The sequence below is a fragment of the Acanthopagrus latus genome, chromosome 1 (assembly GCF_904848185.1).
Source record: "Acanthopagrus latus isolate v.2019 chromosome 1, fAcaLat1.1, whole genome shotgun sequence".
NCBI lineage: Eukaryota > Metazoa > Chordata > Actinopteri > Spariformes > Sparidae > Acanthopagrus > Acanthopagrus latus.
Genome location: NC_051039.1, coordinates 17,923,334 through 17,944,003, shown reverse-complemented (window position 1 = coordinate 17,944,003; position 20,670 = coordinate 17,923,334). Strand labels below are relative to the sequence as shown.

The 20,670-nt window shown below is 41.4% G+C and overlaps 1 protein-coding gene across 2 annotated transcripts in view; it reads right to left on the bottom strand.

The window, feature by feature from the left end:
• Positions 1-302: 302 nt before the first annotated feature.
• The window catches only part of rhbdl3 (rhomboid, veinlet-like 3 (Drosophila)), a 60,841-nt gene continuing 40,473 nt past the window's right edge, over positions 303-20,670 (bottom strand). Inside the window, exons 5-10 of one of the 2 annotated variants that reach the window (XM_037098775.1) lie at positions 18,553-18,777; positions 17,668-17,816; positions 11,160-11,272; positions 4,392-4,492; positions 3,668-3,728; positions 303-2,474 (exon numbers count right to left, since the gene is read on the bottom strand). In XM_037098775.1, the coding sequence (XP_036954670.1) occupies positions 2,203-2,474; positions 3,668-3,728; positions 4,392-4,492; positions 11,160-11,272; positions 17,668-17,816; positions 18,553-18,777 (921 nt within the window). In that variant the 3' untranslated portion in view covers positions 303-2,202. The remainder of the gene's footprint in view (positions 2,475-3,667; positions 3,729-4,391; positions 4,493-11,159; positions 11,273-17,667; positions 17,817-18,552; positions 18,778-20,670) is intronic. The other variant, XM_037098854.1, reaches the window with a different exon arrangement.

The following is a 20,670-nucleotide window of genomic DNA, read 5'->3' as shown; positions in this document are numbered from 1 at the left end:
TATATATATATATATATATATATATATATATATATATATATATATATATATATATATATATATTGTAAACCTTTTTTTTCAGAAATTTGCTTTAAAAATTTGCAATATATATTCTGTAAATCTAATTGCAGTCTAATTCAGTGACAAACACAATACAACAAAGCTTATGTACATTTAGAGTCAAATTGTGTGTATTCTACTTATGAATGCAATAACAATTAAAATGAAGTACTGTTTCCTCATTAACGGTACTTCAGTGTATCCACAACAGTGACATAATTTGGTTTTGATGGTCTGTCAGCATTATTTTCTTAAAGTAATTCTTGAAAGTGTTCATGAGGACAAAAATCCAAAGATAGATCCAAAGAGAGCACGTTGTTTCTGTATAAAAACGGTTTAATGTACTCCAGTATGTACATATCAAATCTACAAAATATGCACAATGTTAAAATATTATCAGCGATTTACCCCTTACTCCTTTTGTGTCGTAGCCCTTATTATGTACAATCCCAGACCATTATTTAACTAATTTTTAAATAGGATACATACAGAATATAGCTAACATGTCACAATGCAGACCGACCAAACAATTTACACAACATACCAGTATCACCAAGTTAAAAAAAAAAGATAAATCAACAGCAAATGCATGTTAAAATATTAATCTGTATATAATTACATTATAATAATATTTGTGCGAAGCAGTTACCACTGTAACATGAGGTTAAAGTACAGTACAGTTTGAGACCTACAGCTCAGGGCTGGGGTCGTTCTCTGTCCGCTTCAATCAATTAACATTTTCATGTGTGACAAAAAACTAATGAGAGAGCATTGATTTTCTTCTCTGCCCCATTGCCTCCCGATGTGAGAGTGAAACGACCCCAGCCTGGATGTAGTCGAGGTCAGGCATGTGTGCTCTTCTACGTTTGGTAATGAGAAAAACGACTAGATCTTTTTACTGAGTGGCCCAGCTGTCTGCGTCTGTGAATGTTTTCACTCTCCTAAAACCAACTCTCCTTAATTCACCAATCAATAAATAAACTCCTTTTGCAATTTCTCATCCATTGCAAAAACTCTCTGAAAATGCCAAGAGGTGTCACAAAAAAATGACAGGATTTTGGCTGCATTTCTGGGGTTGTCCCGAAGGTGTCAGTGAGAGACTCTTTAGAGATCATGAAAACATCATGGTACATTCAGCCGACGCCTCACAGACAAAATTAGATTCATTTTTCCTACACAAAAAGCAATTCCTGTCAGGGGACGTGCTCTTTCCCTGGAGCGTGTCGCAATGTTTTGGCATCATTTCTGAAAGCTTAAAGTCTGAATGGCACTTCTGCTTCTTTTTTTTTTTATCTGTACACACAATGGTACAGTTGTCAAGTCAAAGACAAGACTTAGAGGTTCAAATAGAGCTGAACACAAATTAATCCTTCTCTGGGGAGGTGCCAAATGCTGAAGGCAACACTGAAAGGTAACCCACACTCTCCTTCAAAGGTAAATTCACAATAACTATTGAAGGTGGCTCCATGCTCTCTCTACATCCTGCTGTCTGCTCAGTCGAAACCTCTCAGGCGTTTGAGAACGATGGAAAAACACCAACTAAACCTAAATTCTCACATGACCTTACTCTTTATTTACTGCTTTTGAGGGTGCAGACAGATTACAGGATTTTCAGGAACCTTTCTCCGTCTGAAACAGAGTTTAAGTTTCTGTTCGTACTTCAGGGTTTCACTGCTGTCACCCTGCACAACAGGCAACTGTGCAGAAATAATACTTTCATCAGGCCGACGTCTCCGCGAGAAGGCACCGTTGGATTGAGGCGGCAGAGGCAGAGTAGGTTAAGCCATGTGGTTGTGTCAGATCCGAGGCTTCTCATTTGTCAACACAGTGTTGTCACAACAAATGTCCCACTGGCTGATACTCTTGAGACAAACGTCCAGCAGATATGTAGACAAAGAGCGGTTGGAGGTTGGCTCGCACGGTTAGCGGGAACAATCGTAAGGCTTAACCTGAAAAGGTAGCAGGCGGGCTGAGAAAGTTAAGATGAGAGCGACAGCGGGCGCTGCTGCATGTCAGTTTCCATCCTAGAAGGAAGAGGATGGTGACTGACAGTTCAGATCCCATCCAGCCAGGAGGTTAAGCATCTACCAATGGAGTAGTAGTCTATAGGGGATGCAGTGTCTTGACATGCGCCTCCGTAAGTCACGGCGGTGGTGGCAGTCGCACGTCCAGCAAGCTGTAGGCGAAGATGTTCCAAAAGACAGCGCAGAGCACAAACAAGGTGTAGACGCAGAAGAAGATCCAGAACAGCGACTGCTCCTGGAGCCGCTGCTCGTAGTTCTGCAGGACCACCACTCCCAGCGTCAGGCCGACCAGCACCCCTCCCAGGTGAGCTACAAAGCTGGGATTGGGGCACGGAGGGAAGGCCGGAGGGTAGAAGCGCAGCCACACCGCCCGACCAAACTCTACACTCACTGCGAGCAGACACAGAGAGGGAAAAACACAATATTAGCTATACATAAGTGTGTACTGACAATTACACAGTGGTTAACTAAAAAACGAGTGGTAATCTATTAACAATATAGACAACACAAAGTGTGAAAAGTGAAGAAGCAGAGAAAACTACAGACGTATACTATAGAGTTAGCCCCGGAAGCAAAAGGGCATGCTCATAAAGCAGATATACATCACACTACATTATGCAAGTGGAGAATGTATCACTTTCACGTAGACAGTAGAAGAGTTGCTTTTATTATGGTATCATCTTCAGGAAAAAGACTCCTGCACACTGTCCACTTCACTTGCCATTAAGTTTATTGACAACAATGTTTCGTTGCTTAGACCTTCATCAGGTTAGATAAGTCTTTTTCCTGATTTTGTCGGCCTTCTCCTACGCACCTGGTATTAAAACAGAGATGCCATCAAAAACATTTCTAAATAAAAGATTGAGGAGGACAATGTTTGAGTTCCTAAAAGTTTTTTTATGTTCTTCAGTTCTTTGTTTATTTGAGATCTGGAATTCCCAACTCAAAGCCATGTCTCTTCTGAACAATGGGGGTCAAGTGCAAACAAATCTTGTGGTCGAGATGCACCAGAGGACTGACCCACTCACCAGCAGAAAATAAAACAAAACATGGGAGGTTCCCACTAGGCCCTATGGTTGTGCTCAGTCTCATTACAGTATATGTAAGGAGCATATCACATTTTCCAACAAGTAACTTGACTTTGAGCCAAAAATAACTTCGTTTTTGTTTCAATCTTTAATCTTCCTTCCTCTGGAGGGAAGGGACATACAAAAAAGTCATCCTAGAGACAGCAATGATGATCTTCTTCTCCCCAAATATGTATCTACATAATCCCCTTCCCCTTTCTGTGCTGTTGGCCAGTCCTGCATTCCCTGGACTCCCACATTGGCTGCAAAGAGATTTGGTGATGTCACAAAGAAATTAGTAGGGGTGGACTTTGCCTCGTCACACTCTGCAGGTCTTCATGGTTAAAACTGTCTCTATATGCTGAAGCTGCACTGCCAGAGGGTTTAATAATGTTGCCTTTGGAGGAAAATCAGATCTCTCTAATGAGGGACCATATGAGATTAAACTCTGGTGACATGAACAACTCTTCTTAAGATGAGGTCAAAAATGAGTGTGGCATCTTTAGTGAGACTTACTGCAAACCAGAGCCATGGCCATCCGGAATAACTTAAACTGACACTTCATTCCCGACCAATTCTATAGAAAGAGAGAGGGAGAGGGAGAAGACATGAGGACATTTTCAAGTTCTGAAGACAGAGCACACAGTGCTAGAAGGTCACGTCCTCCTCAGACACACACACACACACACAAGTGCACACACGCTGACATAAAATGACATGAGATCTCACCCTCTGTCTCAATTCACGTCAATTTTGAAAAGCCCCCGGAGACACTCTGACCCGCAATCTGTTCTTGCTGTGTTAGATAATAAGATTTCAGCTGAGGAGGAGGAGGACAAACTCCTCAACTCTGACCCCGAGAATGTTGTGGAGGATCTGGCCGGGTGCACGATGAGTACCCTATTGCACGTAACAGAGGTTCACCTGAGTGCCTTCTGCCTCATATGTCTGTGGACGGGGCGTTCAGACCCAACAGAGCAGACGCAGATGTCAGAGTGCAGCGGGATGAGATTTCTTCACATGCTGTCACATAAACATGCGCACACACTTTCTGATCTTTGGGAGAAGGGAAAAACTGATGGTGATGGTGAGGAATGTGTGGCATCTGCAGATAGAGCAGCACCTGCTGGGCCCCCCAAAACAGGCTGCTTTGATGATGTGGCAGCGTCCTGCAGTGACAGGACGGCTGAGTGATGTGATAATCATCTGCACGCACATGCGCACACACAGACAAACTTACCATTACTACATTGGCCAGATGCGCTGAGACCAGAGCGTACACGCCACCAGATGACCCAACCACCGGTGCCGTCATATCAGTGACGGACACCGCCAGAGACCCTGTAGCGATGACAGAGAAACTTGTTATTGGTAAATAAACAAGTGCGGTATGCTTGTAGTATCAGATTAAGGCTTTCTGGCACAAATTCACCTACATCCAAGAGTGCATGGAGAAGTGAGTTCAGTCTTAGCAATAATGCTCTGTGGGTTCATCACTATGAGCACATTATACATACATGTCCTCACATGATATGTTTTTACTATCAAATGACAGATTATAGCTGCTTTACAGTGTTTGTAAAAAAAACAAAAAACAAAAAAAAAAACAGATTACATTTGTTTAGCCTGGCATTTGACCATTTTGGGGATAAATGGATAAATATACTTTATGCAAAGGTTCTCAAATGTGGTACAATTCTAAACAGTACAGTTCTTTGTTTATTTCAAATGTGTCTCGAGCTACAATCTTCGGTGTGAACTTCCACTATTCAGGAGAGAAATTTGAATATTTTTCCCTCAGAGGATCACGCTGGCAGACACTCTGTGACTAACTGGCTAATTTAAACTGTTTTTGTACAAACTGTGACCCCTTGTGCTCTGAAAACATCTATTCTGAATGGCATAAAGGCTGCTTCGCCTCTCGCTTTTTACTGCGAGTGTGTCATAAATACGCCTTCATGAATAGAGGCGTGTTTATACTGTACCAGTGCACACTGAGATTTGTACGTAAAACAAATGCATTCATACAAATCGGGGTGCCGCAAACAGCAAATTATTCTCTTTAGCACCTCGGCACCGATTCATCACGTGCACAATAGATTCAATCAAGCACTTCTATTTATTTCTATTCAAGCATTCAGAAGTTGAAACACGGGGTCATTCAGAGACCGAGCCCACCGAGGAAATGTGGTCAGACTGGGTGCCAGGGACAGGGTGGAAAAAAAGAAAAAAGGAGAAAGAGATATGCTCAGTTGAACTATTAAATCAAGCAAAGAAACTCTCTCCTTTTATTTTTCTCTCTCTCTCTCTCTCTCTCTCTCTCTCTCACACACACACACACACTCTATCCACTCTGTGTTTCTCAGTATATCTTTTCCTTCCCTTGTCTCCATGGCACTGACCTGTGTACATTATTGATGCTAAGTATATGAGACACAACTGCCCACGCTGCATACAGAAGGAGAGAGCATGAAGCTGCTGATGAATGGTCCATACTTCCCTCTTCCCTCAAAGTTCACACACCTTCCCTCCATCTCTCTCTCTCTCTCTCTAAAACACAAAGGCGCCGAATTTGCATATAAATGCATAAATGCATGCATACCTATACACTGTGCACATATTCATACACAGAATGCCTATGTTTCCTGATAATCCTACTTCTTGCAGTACTTTTGGAGCGAGGACCAACAATGGTTACTCAAGAAAATGAACTAAACAAGCAGGCCCATGAGCAGTCGATGCCATTCAGATATTTAAGCCTTTGTGAGATTTCTGCTTTAAAAAATGCTGCAGGCTAAGCTCGGCCCTCAAATAGCTGTAAAATCAACCGTCTAAGCTTAGGGCACATTTAGCCGACCTCGTAACTGTGCACATTAATGCCGCCGTGTGGTTTGGACGCTGCTCAGGAAACCATTCCACCCAGCAACATAAAGTCTCTCTCTCTCACAGCAGAGTATATCACACTAAAGGCACACGGTTTATAATTACAGGAGACAGAAAGCGCTCTGGATTTCACAGATATCAAATCACCATAAGGAGGGATGATAGGATAAGCCACGGCATCTCAATCACAGTGCTGTTTATGGCAGCGGGTACTGCATGAAGTGAAAGAAAGCATGCACAGACACAGTTTGAGACAATACATAGCCCCACATACAGTAAAATACACCATATAGATATGCAAACATGATACAATCACAATTGAATTCCCTTGAAGTCTGCGTCCTCACATTGCTTCATTGTTGTCAGCATGTTTAATAAGTTTTGCTTTTGTAAATGCATTTTTGTGCTGATATTTTGGGGGATTTGGGGATTTTTTGGGTTTGAAGAGTCAAGCTACACACTTCTTTGTAATAGGAAAATAGTCCAAAACCGAAACCAAACCAAACAGTTTGATTAAACCATTGAAAGAACTGCAGAAACTGACAACACTGAATATATAACAGGGGATAGTTTTTTGTGAAAACACACTATGCATCGTCCCGTTCATGAGCGAACTTCAGGGAATTCAGTTCCTGGGGTGCATAATAACACCAAGGCTCTTGTTTGCATTTTCACATTGACTGTATCTATATTTTATAAACCGTGGTGGTTTCAACACTATACCTATCAACCCAGGAATGAGTTTTTAAGGGTAACCTAAACAATTTTACACATTCAAGTGTGTTTAGAGGTCTTGTTGAGTACCAGAGAAGGCGGCATGTAATCTAATAATTTGACTCCAGAGAGTGATGTCACTCAGTTGCTAAATGACGCTGCGGGTCACCAGTTTTGGAAAGCAGTCCCCTGGTCTAGCATTGCACTCCTTAAACAAATCATCAAATTTGATACAACATAAACCAGAGATAACAATTTTTCAATTCCACACATTCCTTTTTCCAAAACCTGGTGCCTACCCAAAATGCAACAGATTTATCCGATTACATGAAGCTCCTTCTGGACCCACAAAAGGCTTTATACTACTTCTTTCACATTTGCAGTAGCACTCGTGTCAATATGTAAAACCGGTGGAGTTACCCTTTAAGAATGATGAAAATATTATGTCAGTGCAAAATGGTTTTAGTAAAAAAAAAAAATCTGATCTGACATTATTTGTGAATCAAATACACTAAATTGTTCACAGTGCATAGAACAGCTTGTGATGGATTTTGCTGTTCATCAAGAGTGGGGAATAATAACTCCAGTAATTTCTTTACAGAATTATAAAATCTATAAACTGCTGTGTGGTGTCTTTGTGTTTGGTAAGCCTTGACAACTGCACTGAAATTATCCCAATTCTCACGGATAACCCCAAGTGAGTCAGTGTGCCAGCTTCCAACCCCGCGTTTTCAAAGGAATATGTGACAGAAAGTGAAATGAAAGGACCTTTCAAAAGCCCAGCTCCAAATACGACTTTCCTTTTTGCCTAATGTGGGGCCTTCACAGGTGTGTGAACCCTTATGGCAGCACAGCGAGGTGGTGTAAGAGCAGCGTCTGACTCACCAGGTCATTAAACACTGCAGAGTAATCTAAGCAGCTTGTTGATTACACACACAACAAACACACAACCACACACTGGAATTAGCATACACGCCGTTTTTCCTCTCTATAACAGGCAAACAGTGGGGGGAGTTCCATTCAAAGATAATATTTTCTATCAAGCCTCTCAATTGATTATCATGTTTTAAAAAAGGAAAATGCACATAAACCTTAAAAATAATGAAAAAATTGTAGCAGCTTTTGTTCACTTGAATACATTTGAAATCATTTTGAATCTAACTGTGACCCTCAAAAATAAAATTAAGCTTTTCACTCCCGAGGTTACACGGCATCCTGCACTACTTCCTTCCTCTTCACACACAAGAGACCCTGGAACACCTGGTTCAGGACACTTCCACCTTTTGTAGTTCCTGTGTTTAGGCAGTGTGTCTGGGCAGGGTGACCTTCATCCCTTTAATTAACTTGCTTTAATAACATTATTGTGGTGGTTAGGGTTTGCATACTCAAAAACACAAATGCACACACAACACACACACACGCACACACATAGACACACACACATAGACACACACACATAGGCAAGGACACAGTCTCTTACAGTTCCTCGGCAGCAGGCCTCAGGAGGCCTGTAGTTTTTACAGTCCAAAGTGGCATCTCATTTATCTTGACTGTTCTCCCAAACTGGAGAGAACGAACAGGGGACATGACGGGGAATTATAATGCACATCAGCACCCATAATGAGACTGACTCTGTGGTATATGTGACTTTTTTTTTTTTTTTAACTTTCTCTCTGTTGTTTATTTTCTTGTCAGTTTTTTCTGTTGTCACACACATGTACCTTGCCTGTTGCCGCACCTGCATCATGCAGACCCCGTGCGTTATTGTGTCCATGAGTGAGTATTTGTGTGTTTACTTGCGAGTCCATTGTTACCATCAAAGTGTCAGCGTGTGTGTCGGCCCTAGAGGGTCATCGACCCCTCTCTGAGTCATTACTTGACCTCTGAACTCTGGCCTGACTCATGTAAAGTGCCAGCTGAGCCCCTCTCTGTTCACGATTGCATGAAGGGAAATGAGGCGGAAGGAGAAAGGAGAAAAAGAAGAAAAAATGAAAGGGGTTACAAAAAGAAAATAAAAGAAATAAGAAATAAACATTTAAGAAGGAGACCTTTGAAATGTCTGAGGGGTCTATCTTTTTTCCGAATGGCGTAAATGGCCTCTTGTGACATAACGAGGTTTGGTGCATCTAAAACCATATTCCATGTAAAAGATGTCCATTTAGTTTTCAGTTCAAAACAGTCTAAGTCTAAGTCTAAGTCTCAAAGTCTAATCTCCAAGTTAAATTCTGCTCCTTTTCTCAAATCAGGCCTACAGTACACATGTTTTCATAACGTAGCTTTTTATAGAAATAATCATTCATAAACCTGCTGCTTATGAAACACTGATACACAGTGAGAAGCAAATATCTGTTTTATCACATCCACCCACGTGTTGCTAAATATTGTGCGAATCGTGACTTTGGCTACAGTCCTTCTACTGCCAAAACATTTTTTAAAAAGGCCCGGTCAGACACAACAAACCCAAACATTACAACCAATTCAACAAGAACATGCCTCCTCTCTTCCGCCGGTGGTCGATATCTAATTAAAACAGCAGACGCGCTAGTGTGTGTGTGTGTGTACATAAGTGTGTGTGATTTATGGTGTGTTTCCTCCTCATTTCACTGTGAGGTTAACGCTACAGGCCACTGCAGCTGGTATCCCAAGGGTGTTTGTCACTGACCCCTATATGCACACACACACACACACACACACACACACACACACACACACACACACACACACACACACACACACACACACACACACCACACACACGGAGACTCAGAGATAGAAAGAGAATAAAGAGACATCATTTTCATGAATATTAAACAAAAATCGCACTGGCTGAAATTGAAACCCTGTGATCCTCTTGGCTTTTTCCTGACATTAGTAACCCACACATACACACGCTGACAAATAAACCGGATTACCATCATCATCATCACAAAAAACATTGCAAAAAGGTTGCAAGAGACGTGATGAATGCAAAAAAATATAATTTTAAGTACACGCCACATGCAATCACATTTGACATGCAAATGTTTGACCAATCACATGAAGCCCTAGCTATCCGTCAATTCAGGGGCAGCTATGAGGTTAGCTTTCATGATGGCTGAGGAAGAAGAGAAGAGCTAATATAGGCACTTTTTTATCCATTGCAACTTATATTTTAGACTTTTCTGTAGTATCTGTAGTACTTCTTACTTTTACTAGATAATAACACACATTTCTGTATACTTCCAGGCTTGTTATCATAGTTTTAATGCATTTGAGGGGAATTACTGATACATTTATGATGCTTTCAAAAATCAACCTTCTTTCTGGTGTAATTATGAACAGCTCGGAGAAATATCTCCAATTATCATCTCAAAAAGTAGCCCAATAATTCCACTCCAGTTATCTCGTAGCTAAAAAAAAAGAAAAAAAAAAGTCACTTCTGGGCACAAAAAACAGTGATTGGTTTGGGAAATCAACAGTGGGAGTGGAAGGCTTTGTTAGTAAGAACTGATTCAGTGAACAGAAACAGAGGTCATGATCATGCACGCACACACACAAACACACACACACACACACAAACACACACACACACACCCCGACAGAAATGCAGACTTACTGTCTCAGCTAAACAGGGCTGAACACTGAAACTGCACCAGTGCCCGAGGTTGATAGGGAAGCAGGAAGGGAGCGGTGACATTTTGTTCAAAGCTGCGTGTCTGCTTTTTCTTTCTCATTTGTAGCTCACGCTCTCCCACAACTCCACTCCTCTCCTCTCCACTCCTCTGCTCTGCTCTCCTCTCCCATCTCCATGTTTCTCATATCCTGCCCCCTCCTCTCCAAACCCTCTCAGACTTATTAACACTTATGAATTCATCTCCCCTCCTCTGTCTCTTCTTGCTCTTCATCCCTTCCTCACACATTTATTAGTGTGTGTGTGTGTGTGTGTGTGTGTGTGTGTGTGTGTGTGTGTGTGTGTGTGTGTGTGTGTGTGTGTGTGTGTGTGTGTGTGTGAGCTCCATTTGAGATAACTCTCTCTGCTCTGGCCTATTGTACATGACCGCAGGGGGATGCACAGGGGCTTTGATGGGGCACTGACAACCCCCTACATCCCACCACGTCTGGTAGGAAACAAAAACACAAGGCCATCTGTCCTCGACAGCCCACACACACAGACGTACGCTACAGTTCCTCATTGACCAGTATCCTCCAACACACAGGCTGTAACCTGATAGGCTGTTGAACGAACGAAAAACACGCAACAAGCAGTTTGGAACAATGATGGAGTTTGTGTGTAGATGGGACGGAGGGAAATGTACGCAGTGAATGGAGAACGATTAAGATTGTAATTGTTGTGTGTGTGTGTGTGTGTGTGTGTGTGTGTGTGTGTGTGTGTGTGTGTGTGTGTGTGTGTGTGTGTGTTTGTGTGCCCCACCTGCCAGCACACCACACACATAGACCAGTCCGATCCGCAGGGCTCCGTGGACCATTTCTAGAGGGACCCCCACCAGCAGCTGCATGGCCATGTTCAGGCTCAGGTGTTCAATCCTGTAAAAAAAAATAAACACACACACACACACACACACACACAGTCAGAATGAGTCTAATGAATCATAGAGGTGCAGCTGAGGTAACTGAATGCTGATTGTTATTCTTTTCTTGTACACTCCTGAAATATAGTGACGTAAATTCAATCTAGCAAACAAGTGCACTCAGTTTTTAATGTCTTTGAAATGCACTGTTAATTTATTTGTCTTATTTGTTTGTATTTCTTTGCTCCTGTACAGTTTGATTTCCTTGTCTGTATGGTGCTTTGTAAATAAACTTGCCTTGCCTTACAAATGTACCTCGCTGAAGTGAAAAGTACACAGAGAGTATATTCATCACTGTGCTTCAAAAAAATTAGCTATGTGTCCGTCCAGCAGCGTTGTCCCAGTTAATTTCTGAATAGACCACAAAACATGCAGTGAATTTTTTACATTGGAACAACTTTTTACTACAGAAAGAGTCCTTATGAAAACTCTTGACATGTTCAATGGATTATTCAGAGAAAGTTCAGGTAAGACATGCTGCTTTTGAAATCTTTAAATGCCATTTTTCTAAGGTTGGAATCCCTACCACTGTAGGAGGTGGCAGAAAACTGACATTTCAAAACCTGGAAAAGTGTCATGGTCTGTGATTAATAATTATCTTCATGATTGATAAATTTATTGATGTCCACAAAAATAGTAAAAATCAAGCAGTTTTTTAAAGCCCAATGTGACATCTTTAAATGACAATCCCAAAGATCTTAAAGGTCCAGTGTGCAGGATTCAGTGGTACCCCTCTCCTGTGGTGTTCTGGGAATAGATTTATAAAGCACTGCATAGTGAACACAAAGATGGCGCCTACTCAGCCCGATGAGAGTTGCTCGCCTGGCACACAGATTCAGATAAATCAATTTACAGAGCCTCAAGGAACATTTTACAAATGTAAACCTCCATGGATAAAAAAAATCACAATAGAAAGAGTCTATTGTGTCTAATGGAACTTATCTGCCATCTGCAGTGTCCTGCCAACAGTTTTACAGACTTAATTTTCCCCATAGAGCACCTGAAAATAAATTCTGAGCCGCAGGGGATATCTTTGGCTGAAAGTACCACGAGTGGCCACTGGGCAAACTTGGAAGCAAGGCATTTAATTTAATCAAAGCACATTTAATTAAAATGTTCTTGTAATCTCAGCTTGTCATGCTTTAAAAAAAAAACATTTCCATGCATATTCTGTGAAACCTCTGACCAGACAAACACAGACACAGAGAAGTCTGCACAGTTCCCCACTGAGGTTTGATTTCTGAGCGAATATTCACTCTAGTTTGGGTTTTTGAGATTTGGAAAGGATCAGAGTTACTGAGCTGTTGGCGGGATTACATGGTTCATTTATGTGTTTGCGTGCGAGGCGACACAATTCCAAACACTGAAGAAAAAAAAAAAACCTAGACACACCTTTGAATCTAGACTTTGAATCTGAACCTTTGAATCTGAATTGAGACCTTTGAATGCTGAACATGATATTTAGATTTTTATGCAAACTTGCAATCACAAGCAGCTTGAAAATAATTCATTTCCATGCCAATATTTCACACGACATGCTTCCTTTCACCCCCGTGGGTGTGGTGTCAGATGATTGACAGGTAACAAGCTCAATTCTGGCACCGTACAATGATGAAACAAAAACTGTGACAAAATCAAACCATGCTGTGCAAAAACAGCCACAAGCTATACTGACTGTGCACAACCATGACTGAAGAAAAAACAAAAAAGACACCAAGGTGATCGGCACAATTTAACAAATAGTCAGATAATTTGACATGTTCCTGTCCATGATGGTCATGTGTTGCTGTTTTAAAAGTCATAATACTGAGATCAGTCACTGAATGGGCAGTGTGTGTTTTTTAAAATAGCACATCATCACCTAAGACCATATTAGTATGCCTGCTCACACACAAACACACACACACACAAACTGGAACATCTGCTCCTTCATCAAACCACACTGTTGTGGCCATCAACAGATAATCATCAACACACTCCAGTGCACTTAAACATTACATGTGAACACTAATAGAGGCACACACACACACACAGAAATGTAATCACACAAGCACACAAAGAGACATACTGCACGCTAAAAGAACTGCAAATGGACCCAAATCCACTCACAGCATGTGTTTCACTGTGATGGCTACAAGCAAGGGATAGCTGGGTCACACATATGCACAACCAAACACACACACACACACACAAACACACCCTGACTGTGCCCTTCACGGCTAGAAAGTCCTTCCAGCCAAACCTCAGTCAGCAGCAGCACAGACACATTCAGATGTCACAGCAGAATCCAAAAGGACAGCGAGCTGCTATGATCCGGCCCCTCAGCCTCCTCTCTCCCTCTCTCTCATAATCTTGATCATTGACTCTCCATCACTCTCCCCTTCTGTTTTCACTCCCTGTCCTAATTACACTGTCATTACTGTTTCACATTAGCTGAAAGGGAGTCGACAGTACGAAGAAAAGAGACAAAGAGATGACTCTCCCTTTTTTTTCTCCCTATCGACAGTTTGGCAGACTGCACGGTTGAATTGCTGTGTGTGTTTCCTGTCTGCGCATTCTAGGGAAAAAGAAAAAAGAAAAAAAGAAAAACTCAACATCAAACAGATTCTTCATCCTAGAAATGAATGTAAACAATCCCCGAACAAGCAAGCACTCACACACACACACACACACACACACCCAACACAGACATGAAAACAAACAAGACAAGGCCGATAATCTATTTAGTTTGAAACAACACAGCCGCCTCAACCACAATGCCGACACAGAGGATCGTTCCAGTGATCACAGAGACAATGGGGGATATTGATTGGCTGGGAGAGGCCCGTCCAAACGCAGAAGGACAACTCCACTCCAAATAACAGCCGCTATCTATCCCTATACTGCTAATAGGGCTATGAGTGATGGGCTGCACCGTCAGGCAGACCTGTGGAAACCCATGAGAGGTCCTTTTGTGTCCAGATGACCCTGGTTCTTTTTTTTTTTTTTTATCACTCCTTCAACTACAACAGCTTCACAATTAATTCATTTTTTTTTTTTGCGCAATTCAATCTCAGAACTCTGTGAAACCTCTTCACCCCTTTTAGCTGCAACAAAGTGAGGAACAGATTGTGTGATGCTTTCGTGAGAAGAAAGAAAACGAGTCACAAATCGAATAGAGTTTCATAAAAGACACAAGAGAGGAAAAGGGCTCAGTGCGCTGACACTTGCACGGCACAGACTCGGTACTCTGACATTATCGTTTATTACTGGACGACAAACCTCTGCATGATGATGAGGAGTGGACAAAAGCAGCACAAACACAACCGGAAATAAAGCTCTCTTTTTTGGCTGCAAAATGTTTTAAGTCATGGTTTAATCTTGCAGGAAGCTAATCTTACTAAAGTTGTCACAGCTACTACAGATACACTGCACATAAGGAGAAAGGGGGAGGGAGGGAGGGAGGGAGGGAAAGAAGGAAGGAGGGAGGCAGGGAGGGAGGGAGGGAGGGAGGGAGGGAGAGACGAGTGAGTCTGCAATGCCCTGTGCTGAGGGATGTTTTGGGGCCAATATTTACACTCTGTTTTGGTGTTGAGAATTGGGAAGGATCAGTCCTACTGAGCTGCTGATGGGATTACATGGTTTGTAGCTGCTGGTGTGTGAGAGAGAGGGAGCAAGGGGGGAGCGAAAGGGGGAGAGTGTGCGAAGGAGAAGTGAAACATGGAATCAGTGGTATCAGTCAGTCACAAGAGCGTTGCAGAAGACAGCGTCACTGTAAATGATTAGAAGCTGTATTGTCTGCACTGGTGGATCAGTGGCTCAACGTGCCCACAGTGTCATACTTTTAATTCCTGTCCCTGACTTTTGTTAAAGGTCATTCCATCCTAGCGTTAGTAAGTTTCGGCATTGATCTGGAAAGACAAGAATTTGTCCTCCAAAACCAAGAAAAAATGACTTTAATTAGGTCAAATGTGTGACCAAACAGCTTTATAATGAAGCAGTGTTGTGCTGCAGAGATGCCCTGGCCAATGAATCTTATTCTCCAGATGTAAGATCACAGGTTTATTTGGTACAGGCCACAATAAATGTCACATCATGAGGATTATAATAGCTTTTTTAGAGAAAATAACATGGACAAGACACATTTCGGCCTTGGACAAAGTATTTTCTATTCTGATCTCTTCTATTCTGTTACAAGATACCTGTTGGACTTTTTCATGGCTCTACAGAACTTGTAGAAAGGTGCAGATTGAAAGTATCTCTTTTCCTTAAAAGTGTTACCATGATTGTGAATGTAGCATTTGACAAAGTCTGTCGGGTCATAATGTGTAACAATCCTGATGGTTGGTTCCAGCCACTAAACAAGGTTGGTCGTCTTTGGTATCAAATGGGTTTTTATCCCGTGTTTTGTCAGCAACAAGATTAGTTGTCAGTTTGTGGACGAAAAAACATAAAAATGGATTAGTTCTACAGTATGCTCCCAGAATACCGTACTGCCCTGAGGACCTCCCAACACTTAACGTTGCTCTTGCTACCTAGCGTTAGTCACGTTAACGATAGCTAGCTAGCATTAGTTAGTGACATTAATGCTTGCTGGCTGATTCTAGTGACGTTAACTAAGGCGACAAACTAGCAACTACTTGAGGGGCAGACAATTTGAACAACAGCGATGTTGTATAATGAATGCAATGGTAGGGGGAGCTATCACATTTTGTTGCTGAATGTTATCAACACTACCTTTGCATAAAAAAAAACAATAACATCATGAAACATTGTTAAGCATTTCACTTCGGATGTTAGAAGAAGGGGGCGCTTTAATAGTTGTACGAGCCACTTTGCGGTGTCACAGGTATGAAGTTCCGTGCTCGCCACTTCGATGATTTACATAAACATCATCTTCTTGTATGATTTCGAGTACAGAGACGTTGAGAAATGCGTCTCCATGTGCCTTCGAATGACGTCTCTCCCAGTGGCTCTGGTATCAGCATGAGCAAATGGGCTGAGGCGGTTAAGCCAGCCAGCACATAACGACCGCCGTTCTTCTGTGCCATGAAGCAGTAATCACATATTTATACTCCCTGAATTATTGAAAGTCGTTTTTGATCAGCGATGCAAATTTCTGAAAAGTTGCAGTCTGTGTGCCGAGATCACAAGAAACCCTTCACAAAATATACAAAATCTGCTGGACTTAGATCACCAAGTGCACTTATCTTAAAACGTGTAGCCGGTACTGAATGTGAGGCTGCTCCCAGAAACAGCAGCGACCAGTCAAAGTTAATGAGATTCCCTCCTCGTGACTGAGTCTATTCTAGTTTGACTGGGACCATCAGATTCAGGCTCAGGACTGACGGGGCCTACTGGGACTCAGGAGCATTAACAGGTATATGCACTTATAGAATCACACTAATTAAAACATTTCCACGTAAAATCAGATGCACTGGCAGCTCGGATTCATTCCCACAGCCTCTTCCCCTGATGGTCCAGCATAATCAGTGCATGTTAAACATCTCACCTCTCTCGTTTTATCACTCCGTTCGTCCCTTCGAGTTCATCTTTTAACCACACACTGCCATCACCACCGGCACCTCCAGGTCCTCCTAATTAAATCATCATTTTATTAGTTCTCACTATCGCCTGAGACTACATTTACCCACAAGGGTAATTATACCTGGATGACCTGGCCTGAACCGATCATAAGATAGGAGGAGAGGAGAGGAGAGGAGAGGAGAGGAGAGGAGGATAAAGATCTATAATGCTTAGTTTTATCAAATTATCTGTCAATATTTCGTGGCTTCTTCGAGCAGAGGAGCGTTATGATAGAGACAAACGTTCCCCACGCTCAGCTAGGACAGCAGCAGTGCAGTAAATGCACATTACGTCAATAATTTAATAATAGTAATTGCTTTTTCACGATCTAACTTTAGGTGTCCCACACAATTATTTGTCACTTGTTTGTTTTGTCGATTCATGAACTGCATCCAAGACTCATTATTAGCGACTCACGATGCCTCATTTGCCCATCACCTCTTGCTTATCTGCGTTTGTCCTTCACGACTGAGGAGGATTTAATTGCCCTCAGTTGTTGTGTTTCAGTGAAAGTTAATTTGACGGTGAGTTTTAGTTAATGAAATCGTTATGTAACAAGCTCTGACTAAGACGATTTTTTAAAAATGTCAAACCACCCAAACCACCCAAGGCATCACAGCTATGTAGCGCCTCTGGCTCACAAGACCGATGTGAGCAAAATGTGGAGGAGGAGTTCAGGTAGTGCAAAATGTGTCACTGAGGCATTTCCAGCATCTGAACGCGTGATTGTGTCCAGCGCGGCCTCATGCTCATGATTAGAAATCCAATAGCAAGATGTAAACTCACCCGGTGTGCATGAAGATGTAGCTGAGGTACCTCCAGGACTGGGCTCGCAGCTGGGGGTGGTAAGGTAAGGGGCTCTTTAGGAAGGACGGGCTGGACACCTGCAGGACTAAGCGGTCCAGTTGGAATCCATAGTACATGAACACAGCTACCTAGGAGAGCAAATACAGAATAAGTGGTTTCAGGTATAATTGCTTTATTTTACACACCAGTGAAATGATGCTCAGCATCATGAATCAAAGCAAATTGTTCAGGTAATTAGATGAACGTTGAGCACAAACTTTAAACTTGATTTCTTTACTCATCCTCAGAGTTATCAGGCGAATTACATGATCTCTGAAAGAAGAAAAACTGAACAATCAATAGACATCATTAACTTTCTAGGAGCAGATGAAAGTAATTTGTCTTATCTTAACATAGATAAACCTCACTGGTAAAACTTAATTTATGCACTAAATAACTCGAATCACCATTACTGCAGAGCATTGCAGTCTAACAAAATAAGATTTTTTTGTTACTTTTCTTATTACATATTTAACGGTGTTCGGTTCTGTGGCACAACCTTGAGGCCTAATGAAAGTGCTGAGAGTAAGGTTTGTCAAAGTAGCATCGCAGTGTTCATTTTGATTAATTAATCATAGACGAGAAAGATAAGAAATGCATCAATATTTCAAAACCTGAATTGTTTCCTTCAATATCTAAATCAGCTAGGTGCCTAGGTGTTTTTTTATACTGCACTACAACCTGCTGCACCTGTTGCAAACGTTAACGCAGTCATCTTCACACCCAGAATCATCAAAACATGTTTCTATACTGCTGTAAGTGGTCAAAACCTTCACAGCATACCCCAAGAGACACAGAGTGGTCTGACACTCCCAAACAATTTACCTCAGCGATGGTGATAGCCAGGATGAGCCAGGGCGGAGGACAGTAGGTGTAGCTGTCAAAGTACCACTTGCGGTCGACCTCCCGGGGCAGCGTCTCATAGGCGACGTGTCGGACCAGCCGCTGGGACAGCCCCAAGCCTACCTCATCTCTGAGACTGCAGCCTTTCAGCTGCCTGCTGCCCTGCAGAATGGCCCTCCGGAAACTGTTGGAGCGCTTATTACTCATCTGGAGAAGAAAAAAAGATGGAGTGTTGAGAGATACTTCGGGGAATTCTACTGCTTTATTATCACCAGATGTAGCAGGTTCTGACATTAACGACCATCATGTTTACATGCTAGATATTTGTTTAATCTAACATGTGAACACGTACAGGCCACACACACACCAATCCATCTCAGTCCAGTAGACTGAAAGACCCTCCCACCTTGTCATTGCAACCGCATGCCTGTATCATCACCCAGCAACCACCAAATACTTTCTCAACATCCTTCCTCTCTATAAACAGTTAATTTCCAAACATTTATGCAGCCTATAGTGTTTGTTAACATGAAACTCTATGCTACATACTGTCAAAACTTTTTTCTCTTTATTTTTCACTTCACCTTATGTATTTCCTATATCTCTGAAACACAAAAAATATCAATACATGACAAAGCGTGAAACAACTTTAATGTAAAATAACATGAAAAAACTGTAACCATAAAATTTCAATATCTTTACTAAAAAGTTTATAGTACAATTAACATTTCACATGCAATAAAAAAAAAACTAAATTTCTTTTTAAACTATCAAAAATATAAATAAATATAAATAAAACAAACTAAAAACAGAACACCTCCACAATTTTTAAGCCTGATTATTTGTGGTAATTTCATGTTTCTATGTGAAAATATCCTTAATTGAATGTTCAAATGCCAGAAAATAAACATCATCTAATTCAAGCTAAAAGCTGTATTTTAGTCACAAAAAATGACTGTGCTTTACGAGAGACTTATTTTATTTTATGGTGTTTTTAGCATCCCCTGCTGCTAGATTATTATAGTTTTTTTTAAAGGTTGTTTCTAGTTGACTGTATATAATTATGTACGCAAACTGATTACATACCTTGCTCTATATGTTGATATGTTCTATTTTACTCTATGTTATATTGCTGAACTACACTATAGTGGGTAGGTAGTCAACAGTACAATAAAGCATAGCATAATATATTATTTTATACTATACTACATGTTGATTTATCATATTCTTTGTCAAATTGATCTATCAGCTCTAATTGGTACAAGCACTACTACAGTGACTGTTAACACAGACTCACTGACTCTGCTGCTATGAATCACAGAACCGTCAGATAAATACACCCCTGATTACTTAATTTTCACTTTCTCCATTCATCTGTCCGTCCTCACTGAGGGTTTATCATATTCTGCATTTGTTCATTTTCTATGGGCGGGTGGGGACCTCACATGACGTTCATCATTCAGAACCTTTCAGTGATGGAAGATCCCATCAGTCAGCATCATTTTTTTTAAACCTGACAAAATGACTTTTCTGCTCTCATTTCAAAAGCACTGTCATCTTTTTTTTTTTTTTTTGATTTAGTGGCATCGTTTTCATCTCACAGGTGTCACATTTTTCAAATAGTGGCCTTCTCTTATCAAATTTCTTCACACGCTCAGAGAGTGAAGTCGAAAAACACACATGCACGCATTTTTTTTTTTTTTTAACTGAACGTACATCCGCAAGCTTGACATGCATCATGTGTTGTGAGTGGATGTGAGGAATGTTTTCACTATCCTTCATGGCACTTTGGTGGACCACGAGGATGACATCAGTTATAGTTCATTCGTGAGTGAGTGAGTGACAGAAACATGTCCTTGACTGTTAGATGAAGAAATAATGAGGGCACATGCAGTCACTCCTCACCACAAAGCAACACTCAACAGAGATTAGAAAGAAGCCAAATTCAGAATTCAGAATTCGTCCTCAAGAGTTAACTCAGCTGTGTGCCTAAATCACTGCTGTCTCCGAGCTTTGTGCCCTTTATTACACTGGCTGTGTCCTTTTTAAGATTCACCAAGACGACGCGACGACTCCTGTCTCACTTCTCCCCCACAGTCT